This window comes from Mytilus californianus, unplaced genomic scaffold (genome assembly GCF_021869535.1).
Source record: "Mytilus californianus isolate M0D057914Y unplaced genomic scaffold, xbMytCali1.0.p SCAF_5, whole genome shotgun sequence".
NCBI lineage: Eukaryota > Metazoa > Mollusca > Bivalvia > Mytilida > Mytilidae > Mytilus > Mytilus californianus.
The window spans coordinates 85,881,796-85,908,027 of record NW_026262701.1 but is presented as its reverse complement, the minus strand read 5'-3'; the positions used below and the strand labels follow the sequence as shown (position 1 = coordinate 85,908,027).

The 26,232-nt window shown below is 32.4% G+C and overlaps 1 protein-coding gene and 1 long non-coding RNA gene across 3 annotated transcripts in view; one reads left to right on the top strand and one right to left on the bottom strand.

The window, feature by feature from the left end:
* Nucleotides 1-14,768, bottom strand: part of LOC127701655 (synaptogenesis protein syg-2-like) — a 92,208-nt gene extending 77,440 nt beyond the window's left edge. For both annotated transcript variants that reach the window (XM_052205643.1, XM_052205644.1), the window contains exons 1-11: nucleotides 14,609-14,768; nucleotides 13,336-13,710; nucleotides 10,039-10,350; nucleotides 7,432-7,713; nucleotides 6,958-7,239; nucleotides 6,400-6,681; nucleotides 5,441-5,719; nucleotides 4,453-4,728; nucleotides 2,667-2,951; nucleotides 1,603-1,884; nucleotides 760-1,044 (exon numbers count right to left, since the gene is read on the bottom strand). In XM_052205643.1, the coding sequence (XP_052061603.1) occupies nucleotides 760-1,044; nucleotides 1,603-1,884; nucleotides 2,667-2,951; nucleotides 4,453-4,728; nucleotides 5,441-5,719; nucleotides 6,400-6,681; nucleotides 6,958-7,239; nucleotides 7,432-7,713; nucleotides 10,039-10,350; nucleotides 13,336-13,710; nucleotides 14,609-14,666 (2,998 nt within the window). In that variant the 5' untranslated portion in view covers nucleotides 14,667-14,768. The remainder of the gene's footprint in view (nucleotides 1-759; nucleotides 1,045-1,602; nucleotides 1,885-2,666; nucleotides 2,952-4,452; nucleotides 4,729-5,440; nucleotides 5,720-6,399; nucleotides 6,682-6,957; nucleotides 7,240-7,431; nucleotides 7,714-10,038; nucleotides 10,351-13,335; nucleotides 13,711-14,608) is intronic.
* Nucleotides 14,769-24,403: 9,635 nt separating this feature from the next.
* LOC127701744 (uncharacterized) lies at nucleotides 24,404-26,018 on the top strand. The gene is made up of 2 exons (XR_007982196.1): nucleotides 24,404-24,451; nucleotides 25,721-26,018. It is a non-coding gene; the product is annotated as an uncharacterized LOC127701744 (long non-coding RNA).
* The last annotated feature ends 214 nt before the right edge of the window (nucleotides 26,019-26,232 follow it).

Below are 26,232 nucleotides of genomic sequence, written 5' to 3'. Positions count from 1 at the left end.
GTAAGTGTTTTTGTTTGTTTGGTTTTTTTTGGAGGGGGGGGGGGGGGCGTTCCATGTAGGAATTCATATCAAGACTGAAAACAATACAATGGTCAAGTGCCTCGTTAGGTTTTTGTAATGTACTTTGTACTTGGTTTGGCTTATAAATATTTTGATCTGAGCGTCACGGATGAGTCGTATGTAGACGAAACGCGCGTCTGGCGTATTAAATTATAAGCCTGGTACTATTATGTTAGCTGACAACATAATTCGTAAATTTTGTGTATCATTGAGCAGGTTTGCTGCTGTAGTCTGAATATTCAAAACTACAATATGTTAGAACAAACAGATAACTGCTTACTACCAATTTCTTTAAACTCTGGTGGATAGTTGTTTCATGGGCAATCATACCACTTCTCCTCATTTTTATATATATTTTAGAATCATAGGATCAATAACGAATATGTTAATATAGTAATATCAGGAAAACAATTTTAAAAAGGAAGATGGTGGCAAAAGGACAATCAAAATGTATAAGTCGAATAGAAAGAGACGAAAAGACAAACAACAATCTTCAATATACTACATAGAATTTAAAGATCAAGCAACACGAATCCCACCAATTTTGAATGCAAATTCTGTAATAAGTCTCATTCTGTGATGCCAAACGTTGTCAAGGGTCTTTGACATCGTTGCCAATCAGAATATATAAACGATAATTTTGTCTTTCATTTAAAAAAAAAAAACGTCTTTAGAGAAATATTTTTGATTGGTACTTGCCTTTGGCGTCAGTCTTGCATGTTTTAATTATAGAGTTTGAGGTTCCGTAATTATTCGTAGCTTGAACTATAAAATTGTACATGGAATCGGACATTAGTTCTTTGATGACAGCTTGTTCAGTAAGGTTTCCTTTAAGTGCTGACGAAATCGTTGTACCGTCTAAAGTTCTCCAATATGTAACCATAAACGTTTGCTTGGCGCCTCCATCAAACTCAGATTTCCAGACAATTGTCACAGATGTCCTCTTACAAACAACTAATACGTGAGAAGGCGATTCGGGTTTACCTTTTAAATATACAGGAACATTAATCATACAAGCGATTGTTTTAACATTAAAGACAGTCTTATGATGAATCAAATATTTCAAGTTTTTTCGTTCACTCATGTGATTTTAGCTATGCAACTGTTTGGTTAACAGGCATCTCTAAAGAAACCGCAGCTCCTTTTAGTCTTTATCAACATGTAGAACGTAAAACATATTATTATCCTTAAGAATTCGAGAAAGGCTAAAATACAGCACAAGTTTATTGCAATACACTGACGCAATTGTTTGTCCTTATTGTGTATATAGAACAAAATGAATGAACGACAAAAAAAATCAGTTTTGATATGTTGGTTGGCTTTCAAAGAGAAAAGAATGTTCCAATACAAGTAAGTGTCGTATGTGTATGCGGTCTAATGATTTGTATGATTCAAGTAAGATTCTTTTCTTTTATTTTTCTTCTTGATAATGGCGCGCTTTTCCATTCGTCGTTGTATCCGTTATTGTTGAACATCGTTTCATAACAAAATTTAACTCCTTAGAAAGAGTAACCAAAAAATTGACATAATGTAAACACTCACCTTTTGGTACAACATTTACTTGTTCAAAAAGGTTCCCGTGGTCATTAAATGCATGTAAAGTATATTCTCCAAACTCCGATTGTTTTAAATCTGGTATATGCAAGTTCGATACATATAAATTCCCAACCAATACTGATGTTGAATTGATTTCATTTTTAAATATCCAACGAATTACTGGTGAAGGATATGCTATTATACGGGCAGTTAACTGTAAGTCGCCATTTTCCTCTACAGCAACTATTTTAGCAAGGGCTTGATATCGGGTATCTAAACGCGGTGAACCTGATAAAATATAACTTTACATTTTATATAATTTTCATATGCACATTCAATCAATTTCAATCCTCATGCTTGCAGCAGAATATACATTGAAAGAATCATGCAACAGAATATATATAGAAAGAAGCATGTAACAGAATATACATAGAAAGAAGCATGCAAAAGAATAAACATAGAAAAATGGATACCACTAATGCCACTAACTGTCTCTTTTTTTATTTAATTCATATGTAGCGAGAAGTGTATTGTTCTTAACATTCTATAAAATGAAATATATATATATATATATATATATATACAAGTCTAAATTGAAAACAACGTTCAAACCTATGATTGCGTTGGATAAAAACCGCAATTTTTATACGTGTGCATGCAAAACAAATTTCTTGGTAGAGTGGTCTAAATACAGCACAAACAACATTTTCCAAAAGACCAAAAAAAGTGAAAAAGTATATTTTAACAAAACGCATTTGACTAGCAGGTCGAACAACGGATGTTCTTAAACCCTGCTGACTGCCATGGCGATTGCCAAATAAACGGATCACCAGATGTAAAAATGGATCTTATTAATTAAATACCAAACAGAAAACAATGAACTTGCAGAAAAGATGGTATACCGCAAACATGAGGTGCAAAAATTTGTACACCATATCCGGTGTATATATATATATATCCCAGAAAACAAATCAATTGCTATTATCTATGGTCATGAAACGTACATCTTAAATGCTGTATGTGACACATAAAATACTTCTGCAAATTTCTTTAATCAAAATACTACTTACACAGAACATTTAAAGCTACATCTTTGGCATATGTTGAAGTAACCCCACTTATATTATTTGCAGCCTGACATTGATATGTGCCTGTATGGAAACAATTGGTATTGTGTATGGTGTAATTACTGGTATAAACACCGTATTCTGTTTTAAGTTTAGTCTGATTAGTCAAAAACAACCATGTGATAGTTGGAACGGGATTACTGTCAACTTCACATCGAAATGTAACAGCCCTATTTTCATATACGGTCCATCCATTTAAAACCTGAGAGTTTGTTATGACTGGAGGATCTGGAAAATATAAAACTCACGATATTTGACCTATCATAACATTCTCTCTTAGACATATCAACTTTAAAATTCGTTTGTTTGATTTTAATATTGTTTCATGACACCAATTCTAGCATTCTATTGTAAGGTTGTCAATTCAATAAAGTGTTCCCTCTATGTAATTCCTATTGGATACATACAATGTAACAAGATAGTATGATTTTATATCTCCAATCAATTATTTACTACGAGCTACGCGTGTTGTATTGCATTTCAAATACGTCAAATGTAGAAAGCAGCTTTTACTGTTGCAAATTGAATTTACAAGGTAGCATAGCTGATGTAAAGGTTTGTAAACGGATGTCCGCGACAGTAAAACTAAGTTTAACGCGAGCCATATTTTTTTAATACAAAACTATTTTCTCTCTTTTAATGCAAAATAGGCAATTCATTCCAATAAGGTACGTTTTGGGGATCAAATGCAAATACTCTTAGTGTTTCGTCTACGTGTTACCTCGTGTTACCTCGGAATGGAACAAAATATTACAAAATGAAAAACATTGGAGAAAAATGGACTTCTATATTTAAGATATCATCCAATAACCAATTTCGGATTTCCAACCTACTGCTTCTCTTGTTTACAAAGAGGTTGAATGAGATTTTAACACTGGTTTGTATCCATCCGTTTGATTGGTGCAAGACTATTGCGTTCAGATTATATTTATGCTTAGTTATTTGATGGCGTAAAAAAATCAGAACAGAGTTCATTTGTCCCCCGTATTTGTGGTTTTCTTTTAACACAGTATTTGTGGGTTTTTTTTTACCTCTTACAATTAATGTAGGCATGACATCACTAACAATGTTTTTTTTCCTTATATTTTTTACTCCTATGAAAATAGTTTGTAGACACTCTTTCAAGATCTTGCTGACATACGCCTTTGATATAAACTTCATAGGAATACAAATAAAGGTGTGGGAATGCTTACAATGCAATGTTCAATGTAAATTACATTTCAAAGAGACAGAACTCCTGTAGTTACAATAATTGATCATCATTGCTGATTTTCAAACTCATCCAATGCATTGCTGATATAAACCTTCAATATAAGTACCATAACAATCCTACAAGAAATGTAGGTTTTGCTTTAAAAAACAAACAAATTAATTATTTATTTCACTGATTTGTATAGCGCGATTTACTATCTGAAATCTAAAAGAAGGCATTTCAGAGGGGAATTGAAAATACTAATAATATTTTCTATTTTGTATATTTTGTTTGTAAATTATAAAACAAAATAATACATGTAATAATATGTGTTATTAGCTATTATACAACAAGTAATATATATCTATCTAAATATGTTACAGATGGATATCATTGAAAATCTAATGGACGTTGTATTTTATAACTTTTTTTATTATTTCAAAGGAATGCATACGTTTGCCCATTTAGATCGGTTCAACAATACTTGGCTTATTATTTTCATTATTCAATAAATTTTGTTTATATGCGGATACTCACAAGAAACGATTATTTCTGTCGTATTTTCTGCTACAAGAGAACCGTATGTTGAAGAAGTTGCGAATGTCTTACATGTATACACCAATCCATTCAATAAACGATCAACATCAAACAAATGAAGGACAGACTGGTTTATTTGGGGTTCTGTTATATTCTGATCCTGTAGATACCACTGGGTTAATGGAACAGGATTACCCAAAGCAGTGCACGTTATTGACGCATTGTCGCCTTCATTTATAAATACTGGTGAATTGTCAATGGCAATTTCAGGAAAATCTAGCATAAAAAAGTATATTATTTTTTGGAAAAAATAAAAGACACGGACAAATCATCTATACTTAATCTAATAAAAAAGAAAAATGTCCTCTACAAAGTACCGGTCACATGCTCTAAAATCATTGATGTTTGCTATTTTGTTATCATTGGGAAAGAATATACTTCGTATTTCAAATAACGATAGTATTATGTGTATGCAGCATTCCCTGAAATCGCATTGTTGTCCATTATTCAATAAATGCACTTTGAATTTCTGAAAATATAATACATTATACTTAAACTTTATATATAGACAAAATCGTTATCATATAGTAACACTGAAACGTTCTGTAAGCGATTTGTACGTACTTACTTCTGCGTCAAATGGGCCAATATTTTTAATGCTCCACAAATTTAGGAACATAAAAATAGTACGTAAACAAAAGTCTCTGTTCAGTGATTATATACATGTTTCAATTTATAACAAGTGACTAAGCTTAACAATTTGTGCTGATCTGAAGAGCAGAGGACCATAGAATAAAGGTGTAAAACAATGGAGTTATTAAATGTATGCAAAGAAGTAAATTGTTTTTAGAAGAAGAGATTTTTTACTTTGAGAAGCAGAATCACACAGAGCTTTTTCTCATCTTGACCCATATGGTCTCTGGTGAATCTGTCTCATTGACAATCATATCACATCATTAATCAAGTATCAGAATAAAAAAAAACTTACATTCAACATTTAGATGTACAATGTCTGATTTTAGTATCAATCCATGTTTTATTGTGTATTCATTCTGAACTGTACATGTAATAATTTTCCCATTGTTATATTTTGTAAGGGGTCCTATGATCAACTCGGATATATTAACATCCACTGCCATATCATCACTTGTCCATTCGAATGTTGATTCCGGATTTCCTGGTACAGATGAACATTCTATTTCTGTTATGTTTCCGACAAACCATGGCATTTCAGGTTTCAATATCAAATTTGGTTTACTTGGTGGAACTAAAAACGAAATAGAATTTATAAGATAGCTATAGCAAAGCAACACAACACAACATCGTCTGGCAAGACCACGGTCAAACATAATTTACAAAGAAATGATTATGAGAGTAAAAAAGGCAAAACTTGTATGCAAACAAAACAATCATGTGATGTTTTCATACAAATCCATATTTAAGGCTGTTAACGTTCAAGATTTCTTGTAGCTACTTACTCTCTGTAATGTAAAGGCTCCATTGAACCTTTCAATCCGTGTTTGCTTGTAGAATGACAAAAATATTAAGAGAATTACACTTGAATATATTTGTCTTTACTTTTTCACTTGTTGGTCCATTTTAAAGAAGAAAATAAAGATAATGTAAACGCGTTGAAATTGATTTAAAACATCAAGCAAACAAGCAATATCCCAAATTAGAGACCAATAATAGAATAGTAAAACTTAAACAAAAAAAAACGAGTGTATTTTAAACGAAAGATATATTTAAGAAAAAATACTATAACTATTTTTTGCTTACATGGCCATGGTTTTGATTGTTTACAAAAACACTCAAAAGAAAGGTTTTGTATATACGATGTTTGAATTCACAAGGGAAATTTCTTCAACGAAGATATTGTAAGAATATGAACTGCTATCATTTTTTGTGTATAGTGTAATATTGTCAGTTCGTTGCTATAAAACTTACAGTAAACAACCAATGAATATTGAGATGTTGGTCTATAAGTTCCAATAGGATGAGTAGCAGAACAACTACAGATCCTTCCATTATAATTTTTATCCACTGTGAACTCAATTTCCAACACTGCCACAGTTTCTGTCGAAGTGTTTGAAGTAATACCCTGACAATCCCATGTCAGTTTTGCCAAAGGACTGCCTCCAGGAACAGAGCAAATCAATTTTACTGATGTTTCTGTATCTATAGGTCCAGCAGTGGCTTGTCGTACCGTTGGAGTAACTTCTGGTGGAACTAGAAATGAATATTAAATGTTTGTTGATTTGCCTTTAAAATCATTTCATTGCAGTTTTATTGTGTTGTTTATGGATTTTATATACTTATATTATCTCCACCCTTCGGTGGAATTTTTTTAAGTTTATGCATTTTTAAAATTTATTCGTAATAGAAAATGTAATTTCAATTTCAAATTCCAATTTCGTTCTTATAATTATCTGGCCATCTACCATTTAAGAGAAAAGTTGTCACGTCCGTGTTTCGCGATGCAGAGTTATTTAATTAAATACTTACAAATTACAACTAGCAGGTGATGAGTTGAATGTTTATAAGTGTCTATATTATGGGTAGCCAAACAGGAACAAGCCATTCCATGGTTTAGCTTAGTAATAGGTAATTCAATGGAACTCATAGCAGTTGTTTCTGATGAGTTTATGGTAATCACTCCAGTACAATTCCAAGTTAATGTTGCCACAGGATTACCACCGATTACAGAACAAACTAGCAAAACAGAGTGGCCGGTGTTAACTGCGCCTTCTGGTTTTTGCATTAGAACAGGACCCTCATCTGGAGGAACTGTAATTCAAACATATTTCCTGGTATAAGTACTGCACCTTGATTTTAACATGTAATTTTTTTAAGCTTTATCGTAAAATACATCTAGTAAATAATTTAACAAAGTTAGACAAAAACAATAATTAAGAATCTTGACACGAAATTGCTTTTTTGTATATTTTGTACATGAAAAGTTTTGCGATATAGACTTACAGTATACGTTAAGAGTGACATGCATCTGTGGTCTATACTCTACTACAGGATGGGTAGCATAACAAGTACAAGTTTTCCCGTTATCTTGTTTAGAAGCCATAAAAAGGATAGTATAGAAAGCAGTGTTTCCGGAAGTGGTGTTTGTGCTGTTTCCGGAACAGTTCCATGTCAATACAGGTAACGGAAAGCCACCCGAAACAGAACATGTCAGAACTACTGTTTCTCCTCTGATGATTGGTCGGTTAGGTGTCTGCTGTATAGTTGGAACATCTAGTGGTGGATCTGAATTCAAAGATATAAATACATTTCAATAACATTTCCTTTTTAGTGCTTTTATATTTAATACAAGTTAAGAAGACCCTATACAGCAATATAAATGATACTAAGGGTCGACAATTCTGTCGCTACAGATTTGCAGGTAAAGGGTCGAAGAGTTCTGACATTTAATAATGTGCAGTTTTAACATTACACTAGGTCAAATATCGATGACATTTTTTAATAAAATTGGCAACAACAAAAAAAGATTTCAAAATATCCAAAATTATTTGCATTGAGCTCAGACTTGAATTGAATTATTTTAATCAAATGACAAATTTTGGAGTTTGGTATTGTCGATGTCATTTACTGTTGATATATTTATGAAAAAGATTAAATTCACGTTAAAGCATTTTGAATTTTTTAGTCTTTTTAACTGAAGTATGCATATTTAATCATTTTTGTCATTACAATTGTTTTGATATTCTATTAAACAGTGTGGTGATAGAATTTAATACATTAATTTTGATATCTGAAAGAATTTAATTTCATGGAGGCAAAATGAGTCGTTTATTACTTTAAAACTCTGGAAATAAACTTGTACACGGGATGTTTATTACAAGTAGTGGTAATTTAGATCGAAATGATCCCTGTGCAATACCTATATAATTGTGTAATGTTGACTTGTATCTTCCTGTTTGTATACTAGCCAGAAAATTAACTAATAATTTGTCAGGCTCATCTGATGTGATTACTATTGTGTATTTTGATACATAAATTTATAATTTGATGATGCATGTATGGACTGTAAACAGTACAGTTCCTTTGAAAAATAAAGATGGTCAAAATATGCAATCTTCAGAAATTCGCAATTCAAATAAATAATCAAAACAGCATTTGTTTTCTGAAATACAAACACGGTAAATAAAGACAACAGTAGTAGGAAATCAACGGAACAACAGAAACACTGAACCGCAACAAAAACAAACGCCAAAATACATAGAAACGGACTATTTGATAACAACTGCCATATTCCTGACTTGGTACAGGACATTTTAAGAAAATGTGGTGGGTTGAACCTGGTTTTATGGCTAGCCAAACCTCTCGCTTATATAGCAATGTTAAAAATACCGCTAAAATGATAACACTACGTGACAGGAATACAGTACAAACAAGCGCAAGAATACTTAGCAAAGAGAAATACATAAATAAATAAATAATATAATAGTATATTACAACATGACATATCGGCTATTTTTGAAACATTCCAACATCGAAATTCATTTTATTTTTCATCAGGGATATAATTTCAACTCAATTTAAACTGTCAAAAACAGCATCTAGCGCTAGAGCTAATTTTTAGGTAAAACACTATATTTGAAAAGTATCATTGTAATTTAAGGAATTTGTGGATTTTACGTATTAGTAGAGGTGGGGTGGCCAATTTTACAATAGGGTCAAGGGGCCACCGACGAGACAAAAAATAGTATTTTCAATCTATCAGGAAAGATCTTTGTTCGATGACACAAAGGCAAAAGATATAATCGGGTTCGAGGCACAAGAAAATTGAAGTTTTTCAAAGGGCATATACATTCACTATGGGACTCATTGCGGATTGTCACGTCATCAAAGTCACGTGATGGTTCACTTAGTTGTATGGTATGTGACAATTCATTGTTAATATGGCTACCATTTTGTGATCACTGTATTGAGACATGAGAAGCTGTTAACACGTATTGCCTCTGGTCGGCTTGTGTATTCATCAAAGTTCATTTGAACTTTAAGACTCCTTGACATTTTGAAAATTGCACAAAATTCATTTTTCAAATATTTTTGATAATTAAATATAAAAAGGCAAGATGGAATAACCACCAATATTGGAAAGTAAAACTGACCACATCAAGTACCAAATTCAACACGATCTATTTCCAAAAAGTCTTTTCTACTCGTGTAATAATACGAGTTAGCTGAATACATTCTTATGTTTTTTCCCTTGAAATAACTTTAAAATTCATAAACAAAAAGACCAAAGATGTTTAGATGAAATAAGTTGCCTTAATTTATTACAACTCAAACACGTTATCGTGGCTTACATGAATATGACAGTTGTTTCCATTCGTTTGATGTGTTTGAGCTTTTGATTTTGCCATTTTATAAAGAACTTTCCGTTTTGAATTTTTCTTGAAGTTCGATATTTTGTTATTTTACTTTTAACATATGTATGAACGGTGGAAAATTAAAATAGCTATCATCTTCCTTTATCTTTATTGAACCTCCTCCTTTACAGACGAATGTATTAATAAAAATCATGCCAATACAGCAGTACCGTCTATAGTAAATTTATGCACTTACAATAGATACTCAGAGCAATAGCAGATGAATTAACAGTTGAGATTGAATTATCAGCATGACAATAAATTACGCCACCATTATCTGCTGCCGTAAATCGGAATTTCAGTATGCTGGTAACCATTTCTCCCCTTATACCACTGTTAACAGTTTCTGTCGATGATGATGATATGTCTTGTATGGCGCCCTCTGAGTTTACTTTAATCCAATTAATGGATGCAGCTGGTCTACTAATAACTTTACATTCTACTGAGGTGTCACGTGTGACATCGCTTGTGATTGTAGTGTTTGATAGTAATATTTCTGCAATATGCACTGAAAATAAAATTGCATCAAGAAAATTTTGTTGAATTTGAAGGACAGACTTAAGCATAAATGAGGTCCATTTCAAAATGACTAAACAAAACATAACCAAAAATAAAGATATAAGTTACACTTCGACCCTAAGTTGCTTCTCCTTGTCGTCATTCTGGCCTAAAAATATCAAATACTTCAGGGGTTGAAAATATTATTTTGCCTTTAATACGTCCCAACAGTTAACCGATGTTCAATTCACGTTTATCAATTCAAAGAGACAAATTAAGGGAACAAAAAAACCCGATGGAATCGCATAAACGTCAAAAGCAGCGAGACCAGGTGCGTTGACAGTGTAAGCGTCTCCTGTTATGCATGCATCTTCAGCCATGTGAATTCACTCAGTCAAAATTTTACACAATGGGGAATAGGACACAGTCGGTATATTACAGTTCAGACGACCTACTAGTATCTTAATACCTTAGACCGCAAAAACCTGTCACTAATGAGTTGAGACACCGTCAAAACAAATCGGTTCACCAATTTGTGATGGTGACCGTAAAACTTAAGTAGTGTCGATTTCAGTCGGTCTTCCTCAAAACTCTGTTAAAGCTGTGCGTGTGTAAGAAGCACACCCTTGTTAGTAAGGTCCTTATAGAGTGACATGCACGAGAGTAACGTATTAATTGATATCATGTGGATTTATTTATTTTCGTGGATGAAAGGAACATTGCATTTTCGTAGATATATGATTGCGTGGTATTGTACAAGTCTGCATAAATACTTATAGAAATTTTGTACTTCGTTCAACATTTAAATTCGTGGGCCACCTTTAACCACAGAATCCACGAAAATTGGTATCCAAACAAAAATAATGAGTCCATAGTTTGCAACGCGAAACGTTGGAGCAGAGGAAATGTTACTGCTAAAACATGGGCAGTTGGTATTCGGATAAGTTGAAATCACCCCGTTTGTCCTAGATTCTAGTTGGAGGTCGTCCATCTATGTCAATATGTAGGAAAAGATATGACACAGACCTTCTACTTTCCGTAGTATCCTTAACCTTAAGTTCACTAAGTTATAAGAAAGCACTCATTAGAATATGAGTTAGTGAAGGACAGAACATCTTCAATATCTCTGAAAGTGAAATTATAGAAACATGCAAGATGTTTTTTTTCCTTTCTTTTTGTCTTTTACAATGTTTTGTATGATGTCTGATTCATATGAGTACAAAATAAGTCGTCTAGTAGTGGTGCACAATAAATACCTATTCGAATACCGACTGTCTGCTGAAATATTAATCCACCAAACTCAACAAATATGCTGTCGATAAAAATATCCAGCATCTTAATGATACCATCCTCGGTATATGTGTTGTGGAAATAGGCATATTCCCTCACAAAGTACGATTTTCATGAACTAAAAGTTAAGTAAATCAAGGAATTGGTATCTACATTTCTCTTTTTTTGCAGAAACAACTCTGTTGAATGTGACGAGGCACTCAGTTGAGCATAAGGAAAAGCATTGTAAAGAGAAGAAAAATCAAAGGTTTTGATTTCTAAAAAAATAGATTAAAGTTAGGTATGCTGTATCAAAACGTCTTAGCACGTCATGCTAGATAACAGCCAATTTCATCCCTTCCAAATTATATATGAACATCATAAAGATGAAGATGATGCTAAATATTTTTGAAAGATAATAGCGTGATCCATAAAATGCATAATCAGGCATCCAGTGAAATGCATCATTGGTTAAATACGCAGATACGTTTTATATACTACGTGTGATTACAAATGTAGGACAAAACAAAACAAGCATATATATTTCACATTAAAATGTATTTGTAGAGTACACAACTTCGTATACATTCATAAGTTTTATCGTATCTGATACAAGACGGTGAATAAATTCAATGTGCCCTTTTAAATTTCTAAATACACAAAGATCACAAAGATTGTGTCATTTCGTGTGTATGATGATTTAAATACCCTATTAGTATTAAATGTATGAAATGAACATCTTTTTTCAAAACATAGGAATGCAATTCATAATTTGTAAAACAGACAGGTTATCATATACACTTCGGTAAGTATAATTGTTAAAATGCTATTTAACCTAATTAGTTTTTAAATCTTCAGAAATTTTAAATCAATAAAACAGTACAGATGCGAATATAAGTTTGAACAGTTATTGTATTTTTTTTGAAGTTTGTTTGTGTTATGAAAGAAAGAAATGTTAATCAATCAATGCCGTGGTACTAGTATCTAAACTCAGACGTCAATTACATGAATAAGACAGATTTGGACATTTAAACCGTTTCTCTTAAACAAAAACATGTTGGTATATCCCTCTGTTGGCGCATGAAATATTTTGAAGAAGGTTATATACATGCATTTTCAGCATTTTCTTGATTACATGACGTTCTGAACGTGTTTGGACATTTCATACGATAATATGTAAACTGATAATTAATAATGCATTTTTTCTAAAAGTGAGGGTTGGAACATATAAATCATTTGTAATTTTTTATACCAATCCAATTTTTTTTATATTTGTGAATGTTCAATTATTTGACCATTTTGTTCGACATAAAGTGCCATTTTTCAATCTATCAATGACCTAAACTCTTGAACGATAGAAGGGAAAATATTACAAAATCGAATTTGACCTCAATTTCGTCATCAGTAACAACCTATAAAAATCGGAAAAAAAACATTGGCTGATCGGTTAACAAGTTAAGACGCGGGTACAACATAAAGTTGGGCCATTTTTCAAATCTACGACCAAAACTCCTGAACGACAACAATGAAAATAGTCAAAATCGACTTTGTTCTCAATTTCATAATCATTAACATATACAATTCTAAAAACATTTGTTGATCGGTTCACAAATTATACACGGACACAACGTAAGGTGTAGCCATTTTCAAATCAATCAAGTTAAACACATTCGAATACTGTTTTAAAGTTTTTGAAACCATTAAGTACTAAATTCATAACTTCTACCTCTGACATATATGGTCGAGTTAGCGTTGGCATACACATCAGAACCACTTCCGTCTCCAAATTGGACGTTGCAACGGATGAACCTATCATGGTATTGTTCATGTACATCGAGAATTGTTAAATTATATTCCCCCTTTGTAGAATCACATGATGCACTATACTTTGAAAACGAGATAGAACTTATCTTGCAAGAACCATTTGCTGCCTTGAAAAACAATCCAACACTGGGGACACCATCGTTGTTGGTTTCGTCGTTAAAAGATGTACTTCTCCAGTCATTACGCACTGATGTTTTGCACATTAACGTAAGCTGCTGGTGAATATCAACATATGCTGGTGTAATTGGGTACATTACAGCTTGTTGAGCTCTGCTACCTAAAATGAACAAATTTTGAATTAAAACGTGTGTTTCCATATTCCGCCATTCAAATTTATTAGATACTAAAACTGTTGGTTCATGTTTTGTTTGCAAGAATACTTCAATCATTGTTTACGTGATTACAAAAATATTAGAAAAAGGAATGATTCCTACTCCAGTAACAAATGCCACCATTCATATGCCACTCATATGTATTTTAAAAAAATTATAAATTGTGTATGATTAAAGCAACAAGTATTCCTGTAAACAAGTTATCAAACAGGTGGCGGAAACGTATATTTATAGTTTTACCATATATATAAGGAGATATGATTTCTAATAAAACAACTATCCACAAGAGTCCAAATAATGCAGAAGAAAGCAACTATAGCATGTATAGGTAATTCTAATTTTTTCAAAAACAAAATCAATGTCAGTACTTAAAAAAAAAAATTAGAATAATTGGGTTTTTTTCAAAGAATTAATGAGTTCACGTGGACACAGTTCATTTTTATTTGCAGTTTATTTTTAAGTCAAGAAGACACACTATTCTAACATTTGACAATCAGAATATTTGATTGTACCATTTATTGCGTATTCAGTTTAAAAATAAATTGTACACAACTAATTAAAACTACTTTACAGAAAGCTGTCCATTGCATTCGACCCATTTTCCATTTGTTATGGTTCATATCTGTTATTACTGTAATAAGTTTAGTCATTATAGAAAAACGAACATTACTTTGAAATACGCGTAAACGTTGAGATTAGTTTCCGATGTTCTCTTAGAACATTATAATTACATTTTTTGGTTATATTAGTTCAAGGATGAGCAAAATGTTTCTGCAATATTTCATACCACAGTATAATAATATCAAAACTTTGCATTCAATAATAAACATAGAAAATAAATACCTTTCAAGACAGCATAAATTTGCATCAAAATTAGTAAACATCCTAGAAAACTGAGCATCCTCAAGACTTAATTACACATTACAGACACACCGCCTTATTCTGCGTCCTCAAATGCAAACGTGAATTCTGATTTTATATCCGGAAACGTTTACCTTATTTCGACCTGATACATATACACTTTAAATTTCGTCAAAATATATTTTAAAACGAATATTGATTTTTCATAAACCAAAGCCAATATACACCTAGTTTTACACACTTACTGTTAAATGTATGTAAGAAATTAAACATGTTCTCCTGGTTTTGTCGTTCAGGAAACCGCTCTCCAGAATAATCTTCATCATGTTCAAAAGGTAAAGAGAGTTTTAGAATTCAAAGTTACAAAACATTTTAAAGTATGGAAACAAAAATGAGAATAAAAGGAACAGTCGAATTTGTCTACGGACAACTTTGCATATACGAATGCAAAAAGTTAATTGAACATTAAGTTCTCTTTAGAAACACAACACGTCAACAATGATTGTAGCAAGACCCATAGTACTCAAATCAACATACGACCACGCATATGTTCTACATCTTTTAAACACAATGTCGTCAGCTTTTCTTCGATTGTGAGCTAGGATTACAACTGATAGACATTGGGCAAAAAATAACCATTTTAGAACCGTATGCGTTCTAGGAAATACATTTTTTAAAGCGTTCACCAACACGATGTAACTGGCTTACAACGACGTGACGTTGTTTTCATTTTGGTGTACGAACAATGAAACTCATAGTCCTTTAGATGATAAAACGGGGAATTGTTTAGAATTGACTTTAAATTGTTTTGTTATAAATGAGGCCGTTAGTTTTCTCGTTTGAATTGATTAACATTTTTCATCTAGGGCCATTTTATTACCGTCTATACGGTACAGATTTTTCTCATTGTTGAAGGCCGTACTGTTGCCAATAATTGTTTACATCCACTTCATTTGGATTTAAGATGTAATAAGCAATATGCTTGTCTTTATCTCAAGAAGACAATCAAAAACAGTAAGAACGGAGTTACAGGGATTTAAAGAAACTATCAAAGAGTAATTTTACGTAAAATTGAGAATGGAAATGGGGAATGTGTCAAAGAGACAACAACCCGACCATAGAACAGACAACAGCAGAAGGTCACCAACAGGTCTTCAATGCAGCGAGAAATTCCCGCACCCGGAGGCGTCCTTCAGCTGGCCCCTAAACAAATATATATACTAGTTCAGTGATAATGAACGCCATACTAAACTCCAAATTGTACACAAGAAACTAAAATTAAAAATAATACCAGACTGACAAAGGCTAGAGGCTCCTGACTTGGGACAGGCGCAAAAATGCGGCGGGGTTAAACATGTTTATGAGATCTCAACCCTCCCCCTATACCTCTAGCCAATGTAGAAAAGTAAACGCATAACAATACGCACATTAAAATTCAGTTCAAGAGAAGTCCGAGTCTGATGTCAGAAGATGTAACCAAAGAAAATAAACAAAATGACAATAATACATAAATAACAACAGACTACTAGCAGTTAACTGACATGCCAGCTCCAGACTTCAATTAAACTGATTGAAAGATTATGTCTTCATCATATGAATATCAGGCACAATCCTTCCCGTTAGGTTAATTTGTCAGTTTTTATCTGACAGACACACATACACCGGAAAATGTAATGAAACCTTCTATCGTAGGTGGGACATAAAAATCGGTAGATAAAGTTTTGCTGCGATAAAAGTATTCGTTGAACATCCAAGACTAGACTTGCTACAATTCCCTTTTCTTATTTCTTTCTTACTAATTTACATGTTTACTAAAAACTGCCAGTATACTGATTGCCCCTGCAGATGTCAGTATAATGGTAATCTCTTAGTTATAGCAGTAAAATTGTTAAAGGGACAAAATTGAAAAAAAAAAAAGGAAGGGACATGTAGTAAGTCTTATCCAAGACATACAGAACTCGCGATTGGCACCATCCGCCAGTTACTATTTTAAAAATTCTTTACCCATACAATATAAAAACATGTTTTGGGTCAATAGAGTTACAAATGTCTTATCCTTGACCTCTGTGTACAATCATCTACTGAGGTGTTTGTTATCTAAAATCTAAATTAATTTTGATAGTCGGAAATTATTACGATAGATATTGAGGCAAGTGAGGTCCGCAGAGAAAATTCTTTATTTAAATGATATAATAGGCATGGAAGAAAAACTTTTTAAATTAGATTAGAACCTAGACTAACACATTTATTTTGCTCAAATGGTTTTTACATTTAACAATGATTTAAAATACATATTGATTAGTGTGTTATAGTATCGTACACAGCACGTAATATCATTGCTACCTGTTTTTCATTATCATATATAAATGTTATTCATTCTACTTCAAATTTGAATAATTGTTTGAAAATTGTCGACATTTAAATGTTCTAACGCCTAAATGCTACCTAACATATCACTATTAAGAAAGATTGACAAAATATCTAGCTGCATGATTTTTAAATTGAACTTTGTAGAATATTTTAACACATATGCATTAATTTGTTTTACACCAAATGAAATAATGAACAAGGAGGAGTGCATTGTAATTTACGGAAGCGTATTAGCGCAACACATTTTTTTTTTATATTTCTTCCTATGTTTGCGTTATAAAGCAAACCTTTGCAAAATAACGCAAACCTTTTGCTTTATAACGCAAACCTTTTCGAAATTACGCAAACCTTTTGCGTTATATCGAAAACCTTTGCATTATAACGCAAACATTTTGCGTTATAACGCAATCGTTCGCGAAATAACGCAAATCTTTTGGTTTATGTTATTTCTTATTTTAGTTTTAAGGGAATCAGCCGTTACAAATGGAGGAAGCTGCATGTATTAAGATTTACGTATTGCAAAGTAAAATGCTTGAGTGTTTATCACATATCATGGCATAACAATCAGGAGGAGAATACATGTTTATATACTATATTACAAAGAAAATTGAGTAGATTGAAGTTATACCGAAAAAATTTATTAAAAAATCAACACTGTTAATGTAGCCGAATTTAAATATACTTCCAAAGTAAGCGCTCGTTTGAGCATTGTGTAGGATTTGTAAGATCCAAACAAGCTACCCGCTATTGAAATAAATGTATAAAATGAAAACTTTAATTTATTATAATTATGTACATACATTCAAATTGCTACCCAAGCATCTTAAATAACTACCTCACTAGATTGAAATTTAAAACCCCATGATTTTTTATTAAAGAATCTTTATCATATACTGAAATATCAACAAAGGATTTCTTACATCAAAACTCAATTTGTTTCTTCAAAATAATTCATTTTCAAGCTGGGAGATCTTTTTTGTATATTTGACTTTGTATTTTCCAATTGTATGAATTTTTTTTTTTGCTCTTCTCTACTTTGCCACTTCCCGTAAATCAAAATTATCAAAACCTTGGCCTTTCAATTCGAATTTTCATATACCATATCTATTTTAACGTTAAATTTATATAATTTTCTGATACAAAAATCTTTTTCAATTTGTGTATTATTGCGATACAAGTGTTCCCTTATTCCTATGTATATTTATTATAACGATTTGGCCTTGTGTTCATGGTCTTTCTCCTGACTAAATCACCAAGGACGGGTCCAGGTCAGAGCGTAATGGGCGTACGCCCCCCTTTTCAAAAAAAAAAAAAAAAAAAAAAACTATCGTAATCTGCTAATATTGTATTGAAGATGGCAATTTATCATATTCATTAATTAAACACATACTCTGAAAATGGTTCTAATGAATCCACTCTAGTCTAACCATTCATTGAAAATGAGAGTCCGTTTGTATTTCTGTGTTCATTTTAGGTTTTGTGTTAAGGTACAATTATACTAGTAAATAAAATTGAGAATGGAAATGGGAATATGTCAAAGAGACAACAACCCGACCAAAGAGCAGACAACAGCCGAAGGCCAACAATGGGTCTTTAATGCAGCGAGAAAATCCCGCACCCGGAGGTGGTCCTCAGCTGGCCCCTAAATAAAATTGTGTGCTAGTTCAGTGAAAATGGACGTCACACTAAACTCCAAAACATATAAATGAACCAAAATTAAAAAAAACATACAAGACTAACAAACGCCAGAGGCTCCTGACTTGGGAGAGGCGCAAAAATGCGGTCGGGTTAAACATGTTTTGTGAGATCTCAACCCTATCCCTATACCTCTAGTCAATGTAGAAAAAAGAAACACATAGCAATACGCACAGTAAAACTCAGTTTTAAATAAGTCCCGAGTCCGATGTCAAAATAGGTAACAGAAGAAACAAAGCAAAATGACAATGATACATAAATGAACAAAGGACTACTAGCAGTTACTGACATGCCAGCTCTAAACCTCAATTAAACTGATTGAAAGATTATGTCTTCATCATATGAAAATCAAGTACAATCCCTCCCGTTAGGGGTTAAGTATCATACCATCATAAAATATATGAGAAGAACAAACCCTATGGTACTGACTTGACATGAGTAACATGTATATTTGGTATAGCATTTTTACTTCCCATCTGGATAGCCTTTGGTAGTATCATATTGTTTCAATATCCATTAGTGAGTAACTAAGTGACATTGACCTACATTTTGCCATCAAGTTCAAGCACCATATTTATTTATGTACCATATACCACCTATCGGAACTAGACAGTGATATGATTGCTTTAATTGAGTACTGTAGTACAATGACGTCAATTGTTTCATATTCAGTCATGTATTCCACATTAAATGCATACAATATTTAGAACGAAAGAACTTTATACTTCAGTGTTTGTTTGTCTTGTATCATATATGTGTCGTTCAACGAAACCAGAACTTAATCTAAAATAGAGAGATATTTATCAGTCTGGCTACTTCATAATTTGATGCTAAATTGTTGAAATCCAGGAGCTTCTGAGCTTCCCCATGGACCCTCTACCAGGGCAACCGTAATTTCGCCTCCCGTTCATAAAATCCTGGCCTAGGACTATTGAAATGTTAAGTAACGCCTTTTACCCTAGAATTTGGAATTTCTCGTTATTGGTCTACTGCTGTTAAGATCCATCCAATCATTTTAATATACCATAGACAATTAATGGAGAGAATTCGGCATCAAAAAATGTCAGACCCTGACACTCTATAGATAACTATAAAATATACATGATCCAAGTCAGGAACCGTTACATTAGTGCATTTCACAATTATTTGATGTTTTTTAGCAAAAAAAAGGTCAAAAAATTTTTCGCCTCGCTCAGCTCGCCGAAAGATATCATTCTACGCCCCCCTCTTTCAAAATTCATAGAAACGCCCCTGATCACAACCAAATTTTACTGGCAGACAGAATGCAAATGCCGGTATTTACAAAACACTGCTTTCAAATTATTATATTATAAACATTATACGATATATATGGGGTCAGTAAATTCCATCTGGGGTGAGAGCAAAGCTGGAATTTAATGACCCCATATATATCGTATTAGGTCACTAGCACACTGTGTAACGAATTTATCTTACCGACATATCTTAACATGTGGCATTTAGACTAGTGGCCTATCAAAGTGATCAAGTCTTCAATATTAAGAACCTACTTCCATTGGTTTATACAAAAACAAATACCAACAATAACAACTTGTTAGCTTTTAATGTGTTTTCTGCATTTATTTCAATCGTTCATCATCAGTTTCATCGTCTGTTGAAGCCTTTCAGATTTTTCCTCAACACGGTGCAGTTTTTACAAAGGGACGTAACATCGCTACTAACCGTGTATTGAAATAAACCACGCCTACTAACCCCATATGAAATATACACGGTCTCCACGCGGTTGTTTTTAACCAATCAAATTCCTAGAAATGTATAGGAGGTAAGATAACATTCAATATCATTGCCATCTTAACGTAGCTTGCCACTTACTGATTTAAAACTGAAATATAATATATTAATTTCTGTAAATATTGATAAAACTGTTTGGATTTTTTCAGACTTTTACACATAGAATACAAGAAGAAATCCTAGATGTGTTAATTGCTTTGTACATCCAGCTACATGTATTACAGTAGTCAAATTACTCATATGTATATTTAGTAAAGGATATAAAAGGAAATCATGAATTATTTCAATGTTTGCATATTTACTTTTTTAACTTGGAAGTCAATATATGGTGAGTTTTTTTTTCAATTGTATTTACGTAATTTTAAAAAGCTGCATTGTTTAATTAAATGGCTGTTTACTTGATGTCCAATGGCAAATATTTCACGAATATTCTTGAAGAGATCAAATTAACAATACATCCAATAGCTGGGTTCTTCAAAGTGTGTCAACCGATATAAAGGGTTGGAATTTTGACAGCCACTGGGAAATGAAGATAGGTAGGATAGAGGACCTAAATTTTTCCTTACAACAGGCCACATAAGGACCTTGCAAAAGAGTTTTTGTATGAGCTTTTTGACGTGCCGAGGGCGTGACACTCTTCTTGCATTTGGTATCGGACATTGCATCCCCTTTTCGATCGGACAAGACTGTGTATCTATATATTCCACACAGTCAAAATAGACACCCTTTTTACTAGCGAATAGGAAAGTCAAGGGAAGACATATTTCTATACCTTAGTCAACAATAAAGAGTAATATTTCATCGTAAGATGTAAAATGTATTAAAACAAAGTGTTATATCTCAAATGTCAAACAGAAGATTCTGAATATACTTTAAAATGGATGAAATTTTCAGACTAGAGATTAATAAACAGTGTTTTTCGTTTTAAATTTAAAAAAAACCTCTTTGAACATTTAAGCTGCACAAAGATATAGAAAAACATTAAAGGACCATTTTACAGGTTATTTATATTTGAATCGAGTTATCTAATCAATGAGGATTTTCTTTTTTGGATAAACGATAAGCTGAGAATCAACTTTCGGACAACTGGAAGACAGAACTTACCCCATTATATGTGACTACTTCGCCACTCATTAACACCAAACCGTAATTGACGTTTCTCCCAAATCCAGAGTTATGAAAAAACGTATGTCCTATAAGTGATAACGGAAGGTAAAACTAGTGTACCAGTACATGAAAACTATTGTTCTAGTTAAAAAGCACTTGACAGAATAAAACATTTTTAAATGAAAAAGGAGATATAATTGTGCAACCGTCGAGTAGATATCAAATTACAATACATACTTACTCAGATTGCATGACATAAAGGTCTTTTAGAATGTACAGACAAAAATCTTTATCGCATGACATTAAGCTTTATATTGCCCTGAGTCTAGATCCAATGAATCAAACAGAAACTGTTAAATATCTGACATTGACACCAATTCATAAAAAAGAAGCATTGAAGAGACAACATCTACAAATGACTATATACTAGTACCTAATTCAGATTAATTAATAGTTGTTTCCCTTATGTTCAGTGACATATATGTAAGGCATATTCGGGACTAGTTCAAAGAGCAGAAGTTTTGGGCTTGAAAATCATGGTGGGATGTTGATATTAAAAAAAAACTTATAAACCCAACAGCGGGTTCTTAAACATGCAGAGAGCTTGCCTCTTAGCCTACCAGGGGCATTGCATTAATCATCATCATTCCGACCGGATGTGACGACGAATTTAAACATACATTTTATCATAAGCAAAACGCGAATAAGACCCAATAATCAATAACAATAGATAAAAAAAGTCTCTATACTTTGTGTTCTGTCTTTATTGTTCTCTACACATTAAGATTAGCGATATAGTGTTGACTATGGATGTGAAAATACGGACTGTCAAAAAAGAAAATGCCTATAAAGCAATCTTGATGTTCAAATGATATAAAACAAAAGAGATGTGGTATGATTACCAATGAGACAACTATCCACCAAAGTTCAAATTAAGTGGATGCAAGCAACAATGAGGAAAAATATAAGCCCACTTTGAAGGCTACATATTATTCGTCAGCTACTAAAAATCAATTTAATGCAAATTAACTTTCATATTTATAAAATTCACCATGGCCATAATGCGAACCCAAACTCCGAACTATGTATTGCTGCTTTAGATATGTTGAGATAGAAACATAAATCCAAAGTCTGGGTTACCAATTTCCATGTTTTCTATATGGACTGCGAGCTGACGTCCCTCGCCTCCAATAAATCCTTAGAAAACCCGTTAACATCAGACATCAGAGCAATCTCTGAGATACTCACTTATATAAAACGTGAACAGTATATTTACGAAACAGCTTAGTTCATCGTTAAAATGCCATTACCAAAGATCGAACTATGGCTAAGAGAATACGTCTAATCTCTATAATTCTTTATTTGATTACTTTTGCTATTTGGGTTGTGTTTTTATTCTATGCCTTTTTTCATTCACAAATGTAGCTTGATTAATAAAAAACTAATAAATATATAAGGAAACGGCTGATCCGTACTAATTTCAGAGCAAATGTCAAAAGTTTTAATGTGTTATGTACATATGTATGTGATTATGCAAATGAAGAAGTTCACTAAATTTCTGACTCACAAAAACAACAAAATATGACAATACGAATTATCAATAATCGGACTGCATTTTATGTCTGTATCTTCAAAATGAACAGACAGACAGATAATGCAGTCCGATTTTCTTGATCCCGGTCGACCCATATTCAGAACATATATCTATGAATTTAAAGGGGTTTTTTCCCGTTCTGGAATATTTCCTCAGGAGTAAATTACTTCACAGTACGAGTATGAAAAACTTCATAAAAACTCAAAAATAAACCTTTTTTAAATTTACTCCATGATGTTTTCAGTGTGAAATCTGATGAAAATATGCATGAACTTTGATGTGGGAAATTATTAAAACATGCTATTAAAATATTGAATAAAAACTATTATTTATTGGTGTGTGAACTTGGCATTCCTTGTCAGTGTTAATACAAAATCTGTGTATGGATTGTGACTGATTTGCTTTGTTCTTCACAGCAAATGTTCACAAAAATTATTAAAAACAAACACGTGACATTCATTGGATACCATTCATACTTGCTAATGAACACAGTTATTTCGTAGTACATTTCTTTCAGAAAATAAATGAATTCAAATTTAAAAAATCCCACGTGCGCTTTCTCAATAATATTTTTACAGTGTGTTGTACTACTTTTGGGACAAATTATATCAAAATTATTGAAAACCTCATCAGCTTTAACTCAAAATATGAACAATTTTATGTTAAGCTTGAAATCTTTTCACAGCTTCCGAAATGCTAATTTTTAACCTTTTTCAGCTGGATCAAATCACTACCTTACTTTAAAATTCATTACCCAATTTTTTTACAGTGTAATTGTATCCCCCTACTTGCTACTTGAGGCATAAAACATGAATAAATAAATGTGGAAGGGGTATAATTGTTGTTGCAAGTAACACACTGTCTACATTAGGGACTCTATTCATAACTGTGTGCCCTGAGCTAATGTTGGGAACGTGCCATATGGGTATCAGTCCCTGACAGAACAATCTGCCAGCGAGCCAGTAAAACGGTACCGGTATGATTTAAATGAGACATTTAACTGCAAACTTTCAATTCACAAATTTGCTATTGTACATGTAATAAAACAAATGTTGCAACTCCCTCAGTCAGTCAGTTTAGGTCCTTTCGATTTGTTGCTGTCAAAAGTTGAAGGATTAAACACATATTTTGTTTATTTATGTTGATCTGTGAACGAACCATTTCCCTAACAAATTTTCGTGAATTCCCAAATTGTTCACTTTAGTTCAATTTACTTTAATTTTTTGAATATATCTGTGCATAATCTGCTTCAGATTCAGAACTACCATCAGGCCTGCAGACAGAGTCAGGTAAGACGATTTGAAATTAAAAACAAACGACGCAAACTATATTTAGAGTATTTTTTAGAATAAAATTCAAAATTAACTTGTGCACTTGCATCTCAGTATATTCCACAGGTATTAAAATGATACCTGTACAACTTTAAACCCCCTCAACATAAAACAGATACACAAAACAAAACAGAACACATTGAAACAAAAACGAAACAGTAAAGCAAACAATAACGTTAACAGACAGATACACACACACACATATATATGGATCTGCTCTTTTATGTCTTTCCATGTTTCCGTGGAAAGACCTTTTGACTTTGTTATGAAATGTTTTGTTTCTTCTACAACTTTTGTTTCTGAAATGTTGTTTGTTGAAATTTATTTTTCCAATCGGTTTTATGTAAGCTGTCATATGCCACAAGAATTCGCATTTAATAGACCAAAAGTAGCCAATTATCTGCATGACTTCAAAGAGAAATAGCTAGAAACCATATATGTTGGAAATCAGAGAAAAGAAAGCCATAATTTTTTCCTTTTGCATATCTGTATAATAGTTTATTTAAACCTTAGTTATCAACATGTGTACCTATTTATTGATTTTTTCATGAAATTGACAAATTATGGAAACAAATATCGTCATTAAGGGCAATATTTGATAAGGATCTATGTAGACTAATTTATTAATCTTATTGTTCTAGTAATTTTTACCGGTAATTTGTTTCTCTATCTGTTATAGTTTCAAGATAATAACCAAACACTTCGAAATTGACAAACGAAACTGACATTTGAAGGACAATAACTAAAAATTGCTTGCCCAATTTTTATGAAAATTCCGAATCTGTTGATCAATTTTGCATTAACTGTTTTAGTATTTAAGATGTAAATCCAGCACTGCATTATACCCCTATGTTCTGTTTTAGCATCAACTGCCAAATTTGATGATGGGTCAAATCCCCGGATATGAATTTTTACAAGATTCCCTAATGAACATTGAGGTAAAGTTTGGTAAGATTTGGACAGTAGTTTCTGAGAGGATTTTATACAAATTTACGACGACGGACGGACGATGCCAAATGATGTCAAATGCTCACATGGCCTCTTTGACAAGTTGACCTGAATGGGTACAACGACACATTCAAATGTGATTGAAAACCGTAAGGCAACAAGTACATAGCTTTATCAACTGAATTATGTTAAACGTGATTTTCTTAAATAAGATATGATATTATTGCAAATTATCTATCTAACTGAAAAAAGTATGATCTTATTTTTTCTATTTTTTAGTTTTAAATGGCGGTCAAATAGCTGGAATCGTAGTTGGTTGTGTTTGCTTTGCTGTATTAATTATAGCAGTAGCAATTTGGTTTTGTACATTAAGAATAAAGTCGAGGAGAGGATGACAGCATCAATGCTCAAGACGGAGAAGAGAAGCATATAATTACCTGAATCATATATAAATTTTCAATTGACTAAATATATAAACAAGTCGATGTAATATGTTGCACATGGTACATGTACATCTTTAAGAGATTATCGGAACTGTATTGTTTTTGCTTCGTTTTGCATTGACAAATGTTTTTGGCTCAACAAATATATATAAATACCTCAGTCTAATTGATATGAAAGGTGACTGATTTGGTTTTGTCAAACAACAATTGATTATAAAAACATAGGCACAAAGAATATAAGAGGAATTGAATGATCAGATGTCGTTACCAGTCGTTTTATCCGCTATTTTCTACTTAAGAAAACGCCTGTACTAAGTCAGGAATATGACATTTGTTGTCCATTCGTTT